This window comes from Homarus americanus, unplaced genomic scaffold, assembly GCF_018991925.1.
Source record: "Homarus americanus isolate GMGI-L3 unplaced genomic scaffold, GMGI_Hamer_2.0 scaffold59578, whole genome shotgun sequence".
NCBI classification, from domain to species: domain Eukaryota; kingdom Metazoa; phylum Arthropoda; class Malacostraca; order Decapoda; family Nephropidae; genus Homarus; species Homarus americanus.
In genome coordinates this window covers 5,349,002-5,367,338 of record NW_024712913.1, presented here as the reverse complement: position 1 = coordinate 5,367,338, position 18,337 = coordinate 5,349,002, and the positions used below count along the sequence as shown (strand labels likewise).

Below are 18,337 nucleotides of genomic sequence, written 5' to 3'. Positions count from 1 at the left end.
TTAGATCTCGTTATCAGGTCAATCTCAGCCATCAGGTCTCCAGGTAGGGTGAGGTCGCCTTCTGTGGGTACATTGAGTGAGGTCACCTCATGTGAGGTCATGTTGTTCACCCCCCAAGCGTAATACCCCCTCCCTCAGCTGCCTCTTCAAACTATCAAAGTTTGCTTGTCTGAAATCTGGGACTTGAGTGGAATTTTCCTTGCGGCTGTCCTAAAATTCTAACTGGAATCTAATTTCTTTGTGATTGCTGTTTGCAAGTTCGTTCCCTACCTCGACTTTACTAATGAGGTTTTCTCTGTTTGACAGAACTAAATCGAATATATGATTACCCCGGGTGGGTTCGGTTAAATGTTAACTTAGGAAACAGTCCTGGATCATTTCAAGAAAATCCTTTGATTCTGAGTTACCTGTAAGGTCAATCCAATCTATTTGGCTAAAGTTAAAGGCGCCTACTATACAGATTTTGCTATGTATGAAAGCCCTGCGCATTTCGTCCCAAATAAGTCGATCTTTAACTCTATCAAGATTAGGAGGTCTATATATTACTCCTGTGATTAATTTTTCCCTACCATCGATTAATTCTATCCAAATTGTTTCTGTATTCCGCTCAGTTTTGATTTCCTTATTTATTTCACACTTCAGATTATCCCTGACATAGATTGCTACTCAGCCTCCTTTCCTAATCTGCATATAGGTATGGAATAATTTGTAACCTGCAATTTGGTATTCGACAGGTAACTCACATTAGTCTTGGCTTATCCATGTTTCGGTGAATGCTATTTTATCGATTTTTTCGGTACATACCAAGGCCCTAATATCATCCATTTTGTTTCTCATACTTCTACTGTTTGCAAAGTAGATATTTAAGTTAGTCGAGTTCTGAGTACCATTACAATAATAATAAACAATAATTAGTAACTAAAATACACAAGATCAAGTTTTTTTTGGGGGGACGAATTATAGCACCACTCCGAGTATTTACCGCGACTTGGGAGGATAGATAGTAAATGAGGAGTGTAATCAGAGATATGGTCGTGCCCCTGGCTATGGTTCTTAATCCCTAAAAGCTACAAAGATAGCTCTCCCACTAGTTTCATTTTGTCAGCAGGTGAGCCATTTAATTATGATATGTGGAAATGCCTTGTTCATTTGTTAGCAACCTTCACCACCAACCAGTCCAAGGTTAGACACTGCACCAATTTCGTGAAATATTCATGTGCTTAGGCTTTTTGTAATTGTGTGCAGTCTGTTTAGGATAACTGATAAAGTAAAGAAATTCAATAAATCTTAGTTTTATGACCATTTCTACTTGGCAGCCGATGACTGCTTATGTCTTCAACAGATACATAGCTACCGTAGCCATGGGTAGTCCTCTGAGATCTACACTAGCCAACGCACTTCTCTCTGTCCACAAGATTACATGGCTACAAGCCTACTTATATGCATTTACCACTGCCCCATAATTTTTTTAGTGAAGTCCAATTTTTAACATTTAAATCTTCTCAACAAATTCCTTTAGTCTTAGATAATTTCAATTCCGAACATAATAATAGTAAAATTCACCCCAACGGGACACACACAGCAATTTTTTGACATTCTGAGAGAAGAATAGAAGAATCAAACACTGCCTTCATTACCCCCATATAAAGAAACCTGCCTACAGTCTCAACAACAGACTCAGCTCAGCTATTCTAAACAGTCAAAAAGACCTAATTTACACCTTAGTCCCTTGGGCACTTCATATCTATTCCACTTACACCACGAACACAAATAATTGCAAATATATGACAAAACTTCAATGTCCAATGGTTATCCTAAATTATTCAGTAACACAGTAGTAATTATGTGTATATTTAAAGTTACAGAGAACAGGTGATTCATAAAATATACAGGTAACTTCAAGGAAATATTAATTTGAATGACCCCCAAAATCTTACGAAGTTATTCAAGTTATTTGAAATGTCGTGTTTTTTCAAGTTATATTTATTTTCCCAAATTTTATCTCCCCAGAAACACAATCCGCCCTACGCCGCCAACCTTCTGGACGTGGCCATGCATCTCTATCACCTCGCTGACTTACACCGTCTGGACTACGACATTTCCATCCCAGACGCACAAAACTCCTACCAGTATGTATTGTGTATCGTGGTGAATATGTGTCAGGTGTATTGTATACATATGAGTCATGTGTTATATATTGTGGTGTATATGTGTCATGTATTGTGTATTGTGGTGAATATGTATCATATCTCGGGTGGGTGCATTGTATTACAACTTTTATATAGTCTGCTGCTAGTATCCGATATATATATATATATGTATATATATATATATATATATATATATATATATATATATATATATATATATATATATATATATATATATATATATATATATTAATATATATATATATATATATATATATATATATATATATATATATATATATATATATATATATATATATATATATATATATATATATTGATAAATCACACAACGAGCACCTTAGCTTTCGTCTTTATTCAAGACATCTTCAGTTGCCTCTGAAGATGTCTTGAATAAGAGACGAAAGCTAAGGTGCTCCATTGTTTCCCTTTTCCCTGTGATTTTATCAAGATTTATCTTATCCACGTTTTCATTGTGGATCTACATGAAATATATATATATATATATATATATATATATATATATATATATATATTTCATTAGCCCAATAGCACGCGGACTTCTACATACAATCAACACCTCAACCCGCCAGGATTCGAACCCACGGCCCACTAGCCCATGACTGTGACCGGGGAATGCTACCGCTGGACCACCAGGATACTAAAAGCAGTCCTAGACTCTGTTATATTTCACACAAAGCCTGTTCAACGAGCTTATGGCGCCGTGAACCTCTAATGGGGACTACCCGTATCACGTAGGTGGTCAGAGTAACGTTTTACCAAATCCGCTTCGAAACACGAGGATCCATATATATTTCATTAGCCCAATAGCACACGGACTTCTACATACAATCAACACCTCAACCCGCTAGGATTCGAACCCACGGCCCACTAGCCCATGACTGTGACCGGGGAATGCTAACCGCTGGACCACCAGGATACTAAAAGCAGCTTAGACTTTGTTATATTTCACACAAAGCCTGTTCAACGAGCTTATGGCGCCGTGAACCTCTAATGGGGACTACCCGTATCACGTAGGTGGTCAGAGTAAAGTTTTACCAAATCCTGCTTCAAAACACGAGGATCCATATGTATTTCATTAGCCCAATAGAGGTTCACGGCGCCATAAGCTCGTTGAACAGGCTTTGTGTGAAATATAACAAAGTCTAGGACTGCTTTTAGTATCCTGGTGGTCCAGCGGTTAGTGTTCCCCGGTCACAGTCATGGGCTAGTGGGCTGTGGGTTCGAATCCTGGCGGGTTGAGGTGTTGATTATATATATATATATATATATATATATATATTGATAAAATCACAAGGGGGAAAAGGGAAAAAACGGTGCTCAGTTGTTTCCCTTTTCCCAGTGTGATTTTATCAAGATTCAAGATTTATCTTATCCACGTTTTCATTGTGGAGCTACATAAAATATATATATATATATATATATATATATATATATATATATATATATATATATATATATATATATATATATATATATATATATATATATATATATATATATATATATATATATATATATGCAAGTAAATTACTTGTGGTTATCAGAATTTCCGCTAGTTGCTTTATATTTTCCCGTATACCGCGCTGCTTCACCTATTTTGCTTTTATAGTCGTCACATTTCAAGTCGAAAGTTGTGTATCATTACGGTTAATAATAATCATTGTTTTCTTTTTTTAGTCTTCCAAGCCTTTTCACGCTTAATGTAGGATGCCTGGAAAAAGACTAATAGTTATAATATATTTTTCCTTCATTCGTTGCTATTTATTAATCTTAAGGCTGTAAAATACGCGTAGGCTACCGTAATAGTGCGCCGTTTCCTTAGCGAGTGCATAGATCAGGTTTGCTCATTAGCGCAAAAAAGGGCTGGATTAATCATTAAGCAAAATAAGCACGTGCTTAGGGCACCAAAAGAAGGGGGCACCACAGGTTTTTCTTTTGAAGGTATTATGCCTTGTAGTGACCAGATCATATTTGCCATAAAACCTAATAGGCTAGTGTAAAACCGCCGTATAAAATTGGTGAAAAATATTTATCCCATTTTGTTCGTTAACTTTGTTTTGTAAGGGTTTTAAACCAAGAAAACTGTGCTCCTTTTTTTTTTAAGGACACGTTGCCCAATGGAAAACGGCTTTATTTTATACACGTTCAAGAACGTTCCTGAACGTCTGAAATTGTCTAAGTTCGTTCCCTCGCTTCTCAGCCCTCACTCAGGCTCTTGCAGTATCAACGAAATGTGTCTATTTTAACGTGTGGTATGAGGTGGATTGTGTGAAGTAACAAGTAAGTTTCTGAATTTCTCATTAATTAAATTACTTTATATTTACAAAATAAAGAGGTAGATATTTTAACTATATAAATATATTGTGTTACTAAATTAAGAGCAGTAACTCTAGGCCTAGTTGTTATAATAAATAAGGTTAAATCAAAACTGTCCAATTTAAGTGATTTTTATAATTATCAAATGTTGAAAAACTTCAACTCTATGTTTTTATTTCTTAATTGTCTTTAACTGTATTTGTTCTGGTTCTAGTCTAACATCAGTGATGAGAAAATTGTAGGATCTGGCTTGTGGGGTGGCCTGGAAGAAACCTGAATTTTTTATCTTATATTTCAACATGAGTATTCATTGAGTCTTAATCATGGTCTTAATATCTTGTCAGTTAAGCAATGGGAGGGCCGAGGGGGCACCATTGTTGGGCTGTGCTTAGGGCATCAATTGGCCTTAATCCGGCCCTGGCACAAAATCACCCATCAGCAGCAAGTTCTTCTTTACAAATTTAATCAATCCAATGCTCCTTTATATATATATATATATATATATATATATATATATATATATATATATATATATATATATATATATATATATATATATATATATATATGCTGATAACCACAAGGAAAAAGGAAACACGAAGTTCCCAAGCGCTTTCGTGTAATTCACATCTTCAGGGTGAGTACAGACTAAGGAGAAGTACATAGCAATGTATATATATACAGAGGAGGGTGAGATCAAGTCCACAATGGTCAGGTATTAGGTAATGACCCTACTAATCTTCAAAAAGCAACGTAGCAGGTCAGAGGGTAAGATGACCCAACCTTCTCACCTGGTTACAAATCTTCTTAATTACGAAATTATCCAGTTTGTACATACCTTTACTCAAATTCATGTTGACGGATTCGGTATGTTTAATGAGACTGGATTCTATAATGTTCCTACTGACAATTGAATTACAAGGTAATATTGAGGAGGCATTATCCCAGTCAATGCAATGCTTATTATCCCTCAAATGAACAAACAGAGCATTGGATTCCTGGCCTGGCCTAACACTATATTTATGTTGTTTAAGTCTAGTTACAAGATCTTTACCTGTCTAGCCTAAGTAAAACATATTACATTTCTTGCAAGGAACCTTATAAATGCAGCCACCTGTATTTTTTGGGGAGTTCTTGATTAACATTTGTTTAACAGTGCATGAGTTTTTAAATGGCACATTGACGTTCCAGGTTTTTAGTTGTGGCATTTAAAAACTCCCTGGTGCACCGCTTTATTACAACTCAGTTCGAGATCTGAACAACACAGATACGGAGCTCCGGAGAACCAAACCATGAGCCCAAGCTATGGGCCATTCAATGTATCCATGATCCATGACTCGAGGTACGGAACCGGAACGTTGAGTCAGGAGATCGAGTAACGGGGTTGGAGCAGTGGTCGTGCAGCAGGGCAGGGCATTCCGGGACTGACGAGGGTGTGGAACTGGTGGTCGCTGGTCGGGTGATCCGGTTGTGGTTGATAGCAAATTGTGTTACTCTGACTCAGAATGTAATGCAAGTTTGTAATGTTTATGTATATTTCTATGTGGTAGGAATAGGGTGATTGTTAGAGTATTGTTTTATATTTATATAATTGTTGTATGAGTGTGGCAATTGCTAATGTTTGATTATTGCTGGTTGTTGGTGTTTCTTGTCAATATATTGTGCATTCTGTTAGGTGTTCTGGGTAATAAGTTCTATATACAGGAGAGAACACAAACACCTGTATAGTTTTGTAGGTTCGGTTTACTGGATAAGAGTATGTACACAGAGGTGGATAGCACTGCTCCCTAGCTAAGGTCCTGGTCAACTACCATAGACGACGTATGGCAAGTGATACATTAGCAGCTTCCATACGTCGCCAGGCACATTAATTAAGCGTGTGGGATATGGTAATAACATTGCCACACGCTGCTAGCTAGGCTGAATAAATATAAATGGAGCACATACATAATATACATACATAATACATAATCCAGCATACATAATATACATACACCTCCCTCCCCCCTATACGCTCATAGCAAAGTCTTGAGCGGACCTTTTCTTCTGGATCCGTTCTGAGCGTCGAGGGACTTCATCACTGGGAAGGGTATGGGACTCAACACTGGTGGCGGGGCCAGCAGAAGGCATTGTTACGGGGCGGAGAAAACGGCGGTTCCTCCACCACACACGACCACTGGGTAACCGCACCTGGTAGTCCCGTGACCTGCCGAGACCCATGACTACGCCTACTTTGTCCCAACGTAGGGAGGTCGGGTCCTGAACACGGACTTGGGTGCCGACACTCAACCTGGGGAGAGAACGGGCGTGGTCGTTGTAGCGGGCGACGACGTCCTGAACACGTTCGGCGGCTCGGCGATCACAATCCTCTGTCTTGGCCTGCCACTCCTTGGAGAAGGATTGAGGGTGAGCAGGGACACAAGAACGAAGGGGGCGTCCATACAAAACCTGGGCAGGGGAGCGTCCGGTGTAGTTAGGTGTGTTGCGGAGTTCAAGAAGACCCCGGTCGAAGGCCTCGCAGTCAATGTTCCCAGAAGGGGCCACCTTAAGGATGAGGTGCTTCAAGGATTTGACAGCAGCCTCAGCGTGGCCGTTGGACTGCGGGTAATGGGGCGATGACAACACATGCCGGACTCCCCATCGGTCAAGGAACACAGCAAAGTCCCGGCTTGTGAACTGAGGCCCTCCGTCGGTTCGCAGGCGTACAGGAACGCCCACGTCACGGAAGTAGTGGCGGAACTTGCTGATGGTGGCGGCAGACGTCGTGTCATTACCGCCCTTGATGACAACCGGCCAACCAGAGAGACGGTCGACGATAACCAGGAAGGACTTTCCTGACACACAGAAAAAGTCGGCCGACACAGACTCAAAGGGGCGGGTGGGGTTGTCGTCACTCATGAAGGGTACCTGCTGCTGGCTGGGTTGTAATACGTGGCGGGGCTTACACACCTGGACAGCATTGGAGATGTCGGGGTCGATGCCAGGCCGGAACACAGTCTGTCGTGCACGTCGTTTGGTGGCCTCAGCTCCACGGTGACTGTCGTGAAGGCGAGCCAAGGCGTGGGGACGTGATGCAGCAGGGACAACTACCGAAGGAGAGGTGTCACTGGCCAGAGGTAGGGGTAGGGCGGCAGCAGGGTAGTTGCTGCTCCCTTCGTGCACCCTGTTGGCGTAATTTACCTCGAGAATCGGTGTTGGGAAGTCCTGGGAGATGATGGCCAACTCTTGACAATGTCTGTAGGACAGCAAGGGAGTCGGGACACCATTATGCACGTCAATCCAGGCCTGACACGACCTGTTGCCAAAGGTGACATGTGCATAGAGTGAACCCAGGGCTGGGGCCATCTGTGAACCATCTGCCATGACGCAGAGGTCCTCGGGAGGCGGTCCTAGATCGCTTGGAGAGAGCCCCAAGCATCGCAAATGCTGGGGACCGATGACTGTAGCATCAGCGCCGGTGTCGGGCAACATCTGAAGACGGGATGACACACCGCCGTAGGTCACGATGACGCTGATGTACTGGGGGACTTTGGTCCTGGGATGCGAGGAGTACACCCTCCTAAAATGGGTCGGGCTTTGTCCAGGGTCGTCGTGCCTCTGATTTGGCGACTGTGGGCGGCCCTCACTGGTAGAAGGGCGCCGAAGCTTCCGCCGACGCTGTCCCTTGGGTTCGTGGGTAGGGCAACACTTGTCATAGTGGCCCAGACGACCGCACACATTGCACTGTACGTACTTAGCTGGGCACCGCACTGTGAGCGACCAGTGGCCCATACGGTCACAACTGTTGCAGGTAGACTGAGCAGCTGGACACACCTGTGTTCCGTGCTGCTTACCACAGTTGTTACAAAATGAACCGGGCGTGGACGTGGTGGGCGAAGGCGTAGGAGCGGACTTCTTGTCCTTCTTGTACCGGGAAACAGCGCGTACAGCTGTAGGGGGAGCTCGGATGGCAGAGGTGGCACACCTGGCAGCCTCATAGGAGCGACATATCGTCAACACATCCTGAAGAGAAGAGGAAGAGTCGAGGGAGGTGAGGCGTCGGACAAGTTCCTCGTCCTTAACACCCATCAAGATCACCTGCTTCAACTGGGTCTCCTCACACTGCTGGTGGTGGCCTAAACATATATCTACCTCTTCCGAGGCTCTCTTAAGACGTACATAAAAAGCGTCAAAAGACTCACCCTCCATCTGTCTGCAGCTAAACAATTCCCTCCTGCGCAGAGCTTCATTCTGCTGTCCTTTGATGTGCCGTTGTAGAACGTCCAGTACCTCCTCTACAGACAGCGAAGAGGTTGGGGGTACCTGCAACGTATGTTCTAAGACACGCTGAACTTCCAAGGACAGGCACATACGCAGCTGGATGAGTTGTTTAGGCTGTGACAAACTCTGGAGATCCACCATTGTAGCATAATCAGCCCACCGCCGCCGCCATTCGCGAAAAGTCTGGAAATTTACATCAGGCTCCAAGATGGGCGGTGTTTGAGCTGCTGCTTTAGGTGGGGCTGGGGGGCGTGAAGGAAGCATGGATGAGGTATCTGAACCATTCAGTACCGAGGCAGTGTTAGAGCCAGGGGCTTGGTTAACAGTGAGGCGAGATATCAAGGCTTCAAACCGTGCACTGTCTTCCATTCTCCGTTGGTGGTCTCGTTCTGCCTCTGCTTGCCTTCTGTGCTCATCCGCCAAACGTCTGTGAGCTTCATCCTCGCGTCTCTCATCTCTCATAAACTTCATTAAGGCAATTATCTCTGGAGATAACGCTGAATGTTGAGGTGAAGGGCTGCGCGATGTTGTGGGAGCTGGGCCGGCCTGGTCATCCATCTCTGGGGGACTATCATCCGCTTGACTCATCCAGGCGCTGGGTCCACGGCTACGTAAGGCATGAGACATAACTACTTTATCTGTGTACTGTGTCTTAAATCAGTGTTGACCGGTCAGCCCGTCGTATCAACAAGATTTCAGACAAAAAAATTTAATTAAATACACAGATAAGTAGGTTATATATATAAAATATATATAATGAAGCCGCGCGGTCAGCAAGTGTTAGTACATGTATGTGTGTGTGTCCCAGGCAGGCAGAGCGTCTCGCCCCAGCTGTGAGGGGGGGTGGAGGCGGCGCTGTGAGGGAGGGGGGTGGAGATAGGAGTAGCTCAGTCGCTCTCTGTAAACGGTCAGAGGAGGGTGCGCTGAGCTCTACACCCCACAAATGCCCAGAACATGCCGTATACCTTGGAAATCCGTTCGAACAAGGTCACACATGAATGGCACGAAACACACAATGCACTAAACACTTCACAGAAAATCACTGTCACTGACACTGCTCAAAGTTGCGAAATTCTTCGAGGGATGACGCGGGGTTGACCCAAGGCGGGGATCCATCAGCCGGCTTTCCACAAACTTGCACTAATCACTCGTAATAATCCAGTAAAACTACGCACTGCGCCATGTTAGGTGTTCTGGGTAATAAGTTCTATATACAGGAGAGAACACAAACACCTGTATAGTTTTGTAGGTTCGGTTTACTGGATAAGAGTATGTACACAGAGGTGGATAGCACTGCTCCCTAGCTAAGGTCCTGGTCAACTACCATAGACGACGTATGGCAAGTGATACATTAGCAGCTTCCATACGTCGCCAGGCACATTAATTAAGCGTGTGGGATATGGTAATAACATTGCCACACGCTGCTAGCTAGGCTGAATAAATATAAATGGAGCACATACATAATATACATACATAATACATAATCCAGCATACATAATATACATACACATTCCAACATTGCGGTTAATACTCCTCTCCTATGGTGATGTAGAATACCTGAGTAAGACTGAATAGTGCAGAAGCAATAGGATAAACATGAGGTGAAATGTAAATAAACAAAACGTTCGAGTCTGTGGGGGTCGGTTACCACCCGGTTCCTGGTAAGGTAACCAGCTCAGGAACATGAGTACGTAACAATATATCTCCGGCTGACATGTAACCCAGGGGTCAGTAACACTAGTTTGTGACTAGTAGGTCAGTAATCCCGGGGTTAGTAAGACTATTATAGTAGGTCAGTAAACATAGGACATGGGTGACTGTAAGTTTCCACTCCCTCAGCTCCAGTAACGGCTTCGGGGACGAGCTTTGCTGGGCAGCGTTATGGTTGGGTAGAGCCACAGGAGATCCCAGCTATATCTCCAAGGCTCGAGACCACTGGGACGAGTTTAACTTCGTAAAGGATGTAAATAGCAAGTTTTCCTGGGACGACAAGATACCTGGAATCTTTGTAAGTTATTTTTAAAAATGAATTCCAATATTAATGTTGGACTCAAATATTCCTCATAGAATGTAAGCAATTTTCACATCTTGGTGCCGGGTTCAAACCGAGGCCACCATGGTTCCAACTCAGCACCCAGAGATGAAAACATTTTACATTGATTTACCTGTGTATATTAAGGGTTCTGATATATTCTACACAGAGACTAAATAATATAGGAGACAGTGGATTACCCATGGGACATGACACATATTTGATTCTAGCTGAATCCAATTACTCAGACATACTCGTTGGAGTACTAAAAAAGGTAATGGCCTACGCTATTTTTTTTATGCTCATTAATGACAACAAGCGAGCAGCACATCTTACCGTGTCGCTGAAGAATTGCCTTCAAAATATATTTTTGCAAATAAAAGTAAAATGCATGAGGTGACACGGCATAGCAGTCCTGTTTGATATACTTGTGAAATGATAGTATAGTCTTTCACTAAGATCATTTAGGACTGGAAATTAATAGTTTATCCACTAAGTTGAACGGCCATACTTTTCTTCCCTGATACAGTCACTCTTCTGGATGTTGGACAACTCCAGTGAGTATCCTGACGCCCTCAGAAACTACCTGGACGGGCTAAAGACCAGTGCATCATACACCCCGGAGGGTCTTGTTTTCTTGGGTGACCAGGGCTCCAACCGCTATGCTGCCAACGCCGCCTTCATCTCCCTCTTTGTTAGTTCCTTCCATAATAGTTTTAAAATATTGGAATACCTTAGACAAGACACAAGCGATGAAATTGTTCATATCCATCTACACATTTGAGGGTTAATATGAGAAGAAAAGAAACATCTTGAAATAATTCAGAGTCGATCTGTATAAAGATGATACATTTCACTTGTTTTGATTTTATTACTCAAAAAGTCGTGTGAGGCAAGTCAGACCAAAAAAATCTTCATATAAATATTACTAGTGATACAGTATACAGAAATACCAAAAATTATCGTAGTTGCATATGATAATATATCTTGAATCTTTCAGGCCGCCAAGAATGGTATGGACACTGAAGCTAACCAGAAGTGGGCGAGGGAACAGATCGGTCAACTGTTGGGAGACAACTCCCGTTACAGCAGGTCCTTCGTGGTGGGCTACGGCCAGAACCCCCCTAAGAGAGTCCATCACCGTGCCAGGTACACACACACACACACACACGCGCGCGCGCACTCTACTACTACTATGCTGTCACTCGGAATCGAATATGACGATCAACCAGCTATGAGAAAATGATATGAGTTATTAGGGATGCCACCTTTATTGGTGAGCTCTGAGGTGGCTAGAGATATTGATACGGGACCGGCAGGGTCGTCCACAGATGTTGTACTTGTGAAGAGCTACATCTAGTGTGGGACGGACGGCGGCAGCGTCTTTCCGTAGTTGGCCCTTGTCTGCCTCGGTATGCACTCGGGCAAACTCGAAAGTATTGACACCTTCTCGTGTGGTGCTCCTCCAAGTGTTACGGTGTGGAGTAATGGTCTCTCAGGTGAGGGGGTTGATTTGTCATTTTTTCAGATTTATCTTAAGACTATCCTTAAACTTTTTTAGTTGCCCGCCAGCGTTACGTTTACTATTCGCTAGTTAACTGTAAAGTAGCTGCTTTGACAGTCTACTGTCGCCTACGCGGGTAACATGGCCAGTCCAACGTAGCTGTTCATGGATAATGGTAGCCTTGATGCTCCTACAGTTGGTGTCAGCGAGAATACTGGCATTTGTTCTCTTGTCTTCCCAGCGAACTCGGAGTATGGGACGTACACTACGTTGGTGAAAGTTTACATGTGCCTTTAGGTGCCTCCTGTATGTGACCCATGTCTCGCTGCCATATAGCAGGGTGGGGAGGAACACTGCTCGATATACGTGCAACTTTGTAGATAATTTCAGCTCCCTGCAGCTGAAGACACAGGCTGCCAAAAGCTTGAGATACGCATCTAAGCCAATGTTGAATCGCGGTTGTGGACAGATGGAAGACGAGATACTGAAAGTGGGTAACATTGAAGAGGGTAATACTGTTAAGCTGGGTGGATGTCTGGAGGTGTTTCTGAACCAGGTCCAGACTGAAAGAGAATCTGAGTCTTACATACATTCACCTCAAGGACGAAGTGTGTATACCCATCTGCGTAGGTGTTCAGGATCTCTTGTAGGTCGCGTTCAGTGTGATCGTCTGCGTACTGAAGTTCAGTAATGAAAGTTGCCGACACCTTTGTTCCAGCCTGGAGTTGTCTTGTGTTGAAGAGACCCTTTATCCGGCACTCGATGTACACCCCGCCGGCTAAATTGGCACTGGCATGAGTAAGGAACGAAGCCAAGAAAATGGAAAAGAGAGTTAGTGCCAGTACACATCCTTGATTTAACCCCGTTTGGATGGGAAAGAACTCAGACTGGGTGCCATTGTGCAGGACACTGCCGTTCATGCCATCTTGGAGTTGCCTTACAGTGGCGATGAATTTACACACACACACACACACACACACACACACACACACACACACACACACACACACACACACACACACACACTCCATCATAACTAACTTCTTATGCAATATGTAAATCGTTTCTGCTAAGATTTTTAGAACATGATAGATAATGTATCTTCAAGAGCTTTAGTGTATTTAGTGACATGAACTTAAGAGTAAAAATACAGGGTATTCTAAACACCTATCATGAAAGCTGCGAGTCGCACGGAGGATCCTCATGTATTCCTTCTTCCCCAGTTCTTGCCCTAACCCTCCAGCGGACTGTTCAGGAGCTCTTGACAACCTTGGCCCCAATCCCCACGTTCTTTTCGGAGCCCTCGCCGCTGGACCAGCTGAGGTTAGTACCAGCAGGTCATATAATTGTGATCAAACTAAGTTGACAAATAAGATATGTATTCGAACATCTCAGGAAGAGATATTTTTGTGAATACCTTTAATTTCTTTTAACTTCCTACTAATTAATGTAACATGGTCGCCCCTCTCTGTACATATTATTTTTCTTATAAATTAAGTTTTGTTTCTTCCTACCTAGAACGGTGACTACACAGACGACCGCAAGGATATAACTCACAATGGTGTGTCCTGCACCTACAATGCTGCCTTCACCGGGGCTCTCGCCGCTCTTGTCGAGATTAGTTAAATATCCCGACGTGTCCCTGAACATCATCGTGAGAACTGCTTCACCCCGTTTAAATTTTTAGTCAGTCTTCCCCTCTCTGAGTTTTTCCAAATCAGGCTGACACATTGGCTACATTCTTGATTGCTCAGTAATGAATGTAGCAGAAAGGCTATGTTTTTCTCTTATGTTTCACCTTTGTGTCCTCCACATCCCACTTTACTCCAACATTTTTGGGTCTGTCTTTGAAAGTCTATATGATCACTGTAAAACATATTTGACCACGAACTAGGATTGCATTTATTGTTGGATTACAGATAAGTAGGTAGTTGTTAATTTGTGAACTGATAGTAATGTGAATGACGCTGATTGTCTGGTTTATTTGTAACAACTCTTGGTTATATCTTCACGTAATTATTGATTCACTAACAATATTTAAATTCATGGCGTCAAATGGTAATCTTCTTAAGACAACGACAGCGCAATTTCTGTAAATCATCCGAAGACGATGATAGCAGCTGTAATTGGTAAATATATCTATACTGGCAGATGTCGAAATTGTAATAAACGAATATTTTACTTACACTGTTTCACTCTAACACAATTGTGTTCTGACCTCGCTAGAGGAAAGGTCTGGGCAGACTTACCTCCCGGGGATATATTGGTCGGTAATGACTAGTGCTACCTGTGAACAGGGCTGTGACCTTCTGAGGGCCGAGTTAGAGAAGGTCAAAGAAGAAAACTTGAAATTAAAGGAAGTGATAGCGAGGATGAAGGAAGAAGACACTAGACAACGAAAGCCCGTGTCTTACGAAAACTAAGGTGAATGGAAAGTTGTGAGGAGAAGAACAACCAAAATGGAAGTGAGAAAAGACAAAAATGGAAACACAACAGCTAGGTGTAAAAACTCTTTTAGTTCTTTGATAGACAAATTGGACGTTAGCATAGTCAGGCACAGAGCTGAGAGGAAAGGTACAAAAACCTTAATTATTGGCGATTCCCAGGTACGGTACCTGGATAGAACTTTTTGTGGTAGAAACACCAGGAGCTGGGGTGGGGATATAGTTGACAGGATGGACAATATCTTGTCTAGTAATGGGAACAAACCCATTGTCTGCCTTAGTGCAGGAGGCAAGGACATTGGCCGGTGTAGGAGTGAGGAGCTTCTTGATAAATTCAAGACAGCTATAGAACGTATTAGGTTGAAGAAATCCCTATCATATGTGGTGTCCTGCCTAGAAGAAGAGTTGACAATGAATGGTTGTCAAGGGCAGTTGGGGTCAACGGCCGTCTTGACAGATATTGCAAGTCAACATCAATCCCATTCATTGACAACTGGGACAACTTTTACCGCAGAAGGGACCTTTATGCTAGATTTGGAGGGCATCTGTATGGGGATGGGGTGGCAACCCTGACTAGCTCTCTCGAGAGGGAAGTTAAAAAAAATGTTGAAGTCTTTAAACTGCTAGGGGAAAATATGGGCACGGAGGTGGAGGAGACTGCAGTGGGAGCGGGTAAACAGAGTGGAAGGTTACAGGGAAATCGTTCTAGGAATGATGACAAAACTAAATTAGGCAGGGAGTTAAAACCTAAACGCTTCAAAGAGAGGACTCAGAACACAACTAACTTAACTGTCTCCTATGCAAACAGTAGGAGTATGAGAAAGCAAATGCATGAAATCAGGGCATTGGTATGCACCGAAAAAATCGATATAATAGCATTCACCGAAACATAGATAAACTTAGACTCACGAAAGTTGCCTGTCAAATACCAAATTGCAGGTTACAAATTATTCCAAACAGATAGGCAGATTAGGAAAGGAGGCGGAGTAGCAATCTATGTCGGGGATAATCTGAAGTGTGAAATAAATAAAGAAATAAAAACTGAACTGAATACAGAAACAATTTGGATAAAATTACTCGATGGGAGAGAAAAATTAATGGTAGGAGTAATATATAGTCCCTCTAATGTTGATAGAGTTAATGAACGACTTATTTGGGATTAAATGCACAGGGCTTCCAGACATAGCAATGATTTCAATTAGAATTAAATCGCAGTCGCAAGGAAAATGCCATTTAAGTCCCAGATTTCAGAAGGGCAAACTTTGATAGGTTGAAAAGGCAACTGAGAAAAGAGGAATCACGTATGGGGATAGATTACATGACGTTATGTGAGGTGACCTCACACAATGTACCAACAGAGGGCGAGCTCACTTTACCTAGAGACCTGACAACGATATCCTAACAAAATAAGACGGTTGAGGATGACCTGATCACGAGATATGAGGTTGACGAGTTCCACAAGAATTTAAATAATGAGTTACCTAATGCACAAAGGCAGAACATACCATACAGAAAACTAAGATCAGACAACATTGACCCTAAATAGATAAACAATTATTTAAAGAATATTATTGGACAAAGGAAGGCTATAGGTAGAAGAACGATTCGTGGTGAAGTTTACCGCCGAGATTATTATAAGGTATTGGCCAGTAGGGTTATGACCGAGATAAGAAAAGCAAAGAGGAATAATGAACTGAAGGAAGCAAGGGAGGCGAAGTGAAACCCTAAGGGATTCTTTCAAAAGCACCAAACTAAAACACGAGAAATGATTGGACCAATACAGTCAGATACCAGCGAGCTAACTGATAACGCCGGAGAAATGAGCAATAATCTGAATAAATACTTTTAAAAAGTTTTCACCACCGAAAATTTAAACATGATACCCGAAGCACTGACTATATACAGAGATAGTGAAGAAAATAGTTTAAGCGAGATATTAGTGTCTGGTAACGACGTTAGTAAGGAAATAGACAAGTTAAAGCCTAATAAGTCACCAGGTCCCGATGAGATATTTGCCAAAGTATTAAAGGAATGTAAGGAAGAGCTTAGTATGCCCATAGCAAAATTGTTTAACATGTCCTTAAAAACGGGTGTAGCACCAGAATCCTGGAGGATAGCGAATGTAATGCCGATTTTCAAAAAGAGAAATATAGATCACTTACCCTCTAACTACCGTCCAATCAGCTTAGCACCAATTGCAGGCACATTACTGGAAGAAATAATTTCAAACACTATTCAAAATCACCTGGAGAAGCACAAGTTGATCAATGATTCCCAACATGGCTTCACAAGTGGGAGTTCATGACTAACTAATCTATTAACATTCTTTTCAGCTGTTTTCGAATGAGTGGACGAGGGGCACGACTATGATATGGCATATCTTGACTTTAGCAAAGCCTTCGACAGAGTCCCCCACGAAAGACTAATATGAAAAGTGGAGGCTCATGGCATTAAAGGTGATATTCTAAAATGGATTAGTACGTGGTTACAGGACAGAAAACAGCAAGTGACCATTAACGGCACTAAATCATATTGGAGCAACGTCACTAGTGGAGTTCCGCAAGGCTCAGTACTTCGACCATTATTATTTATTATATACATAAACGACATAGATATCGGCGTAGACAGCAACATAAGTAAATTTGCTGATGACACTAAAATAAGACGTGTAATTAAATCTGACGAGGACTCGGCAAAACTACAGGAATATCTAAACAAATTTTTCGAATGGTCTGAAAAATGGCAGATGAAATTCAATGTGGACAAATGAAAAGTACTCAGTATAGGAGATGTAAACAGGGAAACCAGATACCAGATGAACAACGATGTTCTTGAGAAATCCGACTGCGAGAGAGATTTAGGAGTAATGATAAGTAAGAATACAAAAAATATATAATAATGCGCGTGGCTGAAGAACAAGGAAAAGCAGTACTGTACATGGCACTCCATGCTAGCCCAAAAACTGCTACCAGCTAAGTTGACAACACCGTACAGGCGTACACCTGACTTATCAGCTGACGAAAACTGAATGAGATCTCTACGGTTTCCACCCCCCCTCTCTCACAGTCTCTCTCTCTCTCTCGTCATTACAGTTTCATGTTTGTTTTTTTGAGGATAAAATGATGGAAGCTGAAATTCCGGACTTTTGAAGAATTTTGTAAATTACTTCCGGGTGAAGATTTCGAGACCTAAATGGAGGACATGTCCGGGGAAATACGGACGTATGGCAACCCTAGTCTATATATTACTCCTGTAATAAATTTTTCCCTACCATCAATTAATTCTATCCAAATTGTTTCTGTATTCTCCTCAGTTTTTATTTCTTGTTTATTACACACTTCAGATTACTCCTGACATAGATTGCTACTCTGCCTACTTTCCTAATCTGCCTATGGGTATGGAATAATTTGTAACCTGCAATTTGATATTCGACAGGTAACTCACGTGAGTCTAGGTTCATCCATGTTTCGGTGAATGCTATTTTGTTGATTTTTTCTGTACATACCAACACCCTGATTTCAACCATTTTGTTTCTCATACTTCTACTGTTTGCTGTTACAACCTTCACACCCTCTTCTAGGACTCA

General features: G+C 42.3%; 1 protein-coding gene across 1 annotated transcript in view; it reads left to right on the top strand.

The window, feature by feature from the left end:
• LOC121864724 (endoglucanase 4-like) overlaps window positions 1-14,490 on the top strand; it is a 45,343-nt gene extending 30,853 nt beyond the window's left edge. Inside the window, exons 12-17 of the mRNA XM_042363887.1 lie at window positions 2,011-2,129; window positions 10,611-10,779; window positions 11,333-11,497; window positions 11,804-11,952; window positions 13,531-13,630; window positions 13,826-14,490. Coding sequence (XP_042219821.1) covers window positions 2,011-2,129; window positions 10,611-10,779; window positions 11,333-11,497; window positions 11,804-11,952; window positions 13,531-13,630; window positions 13,826-13,933 — 810 coding nt within the window. The 3' untranslated portion in view covers window positions 13,934-14,490. The remainder of the gene's footprint in view (window positions 1-2,010; window positions 2,130-10,610; window positions 10,780-11,332; window positions 11,498-11,803; window positions 11,953-13,530; window positions 13,631-13,825) is intronic.
• Window positions 14,491-18,337: the final 3,847 nt, after the last annotated feature.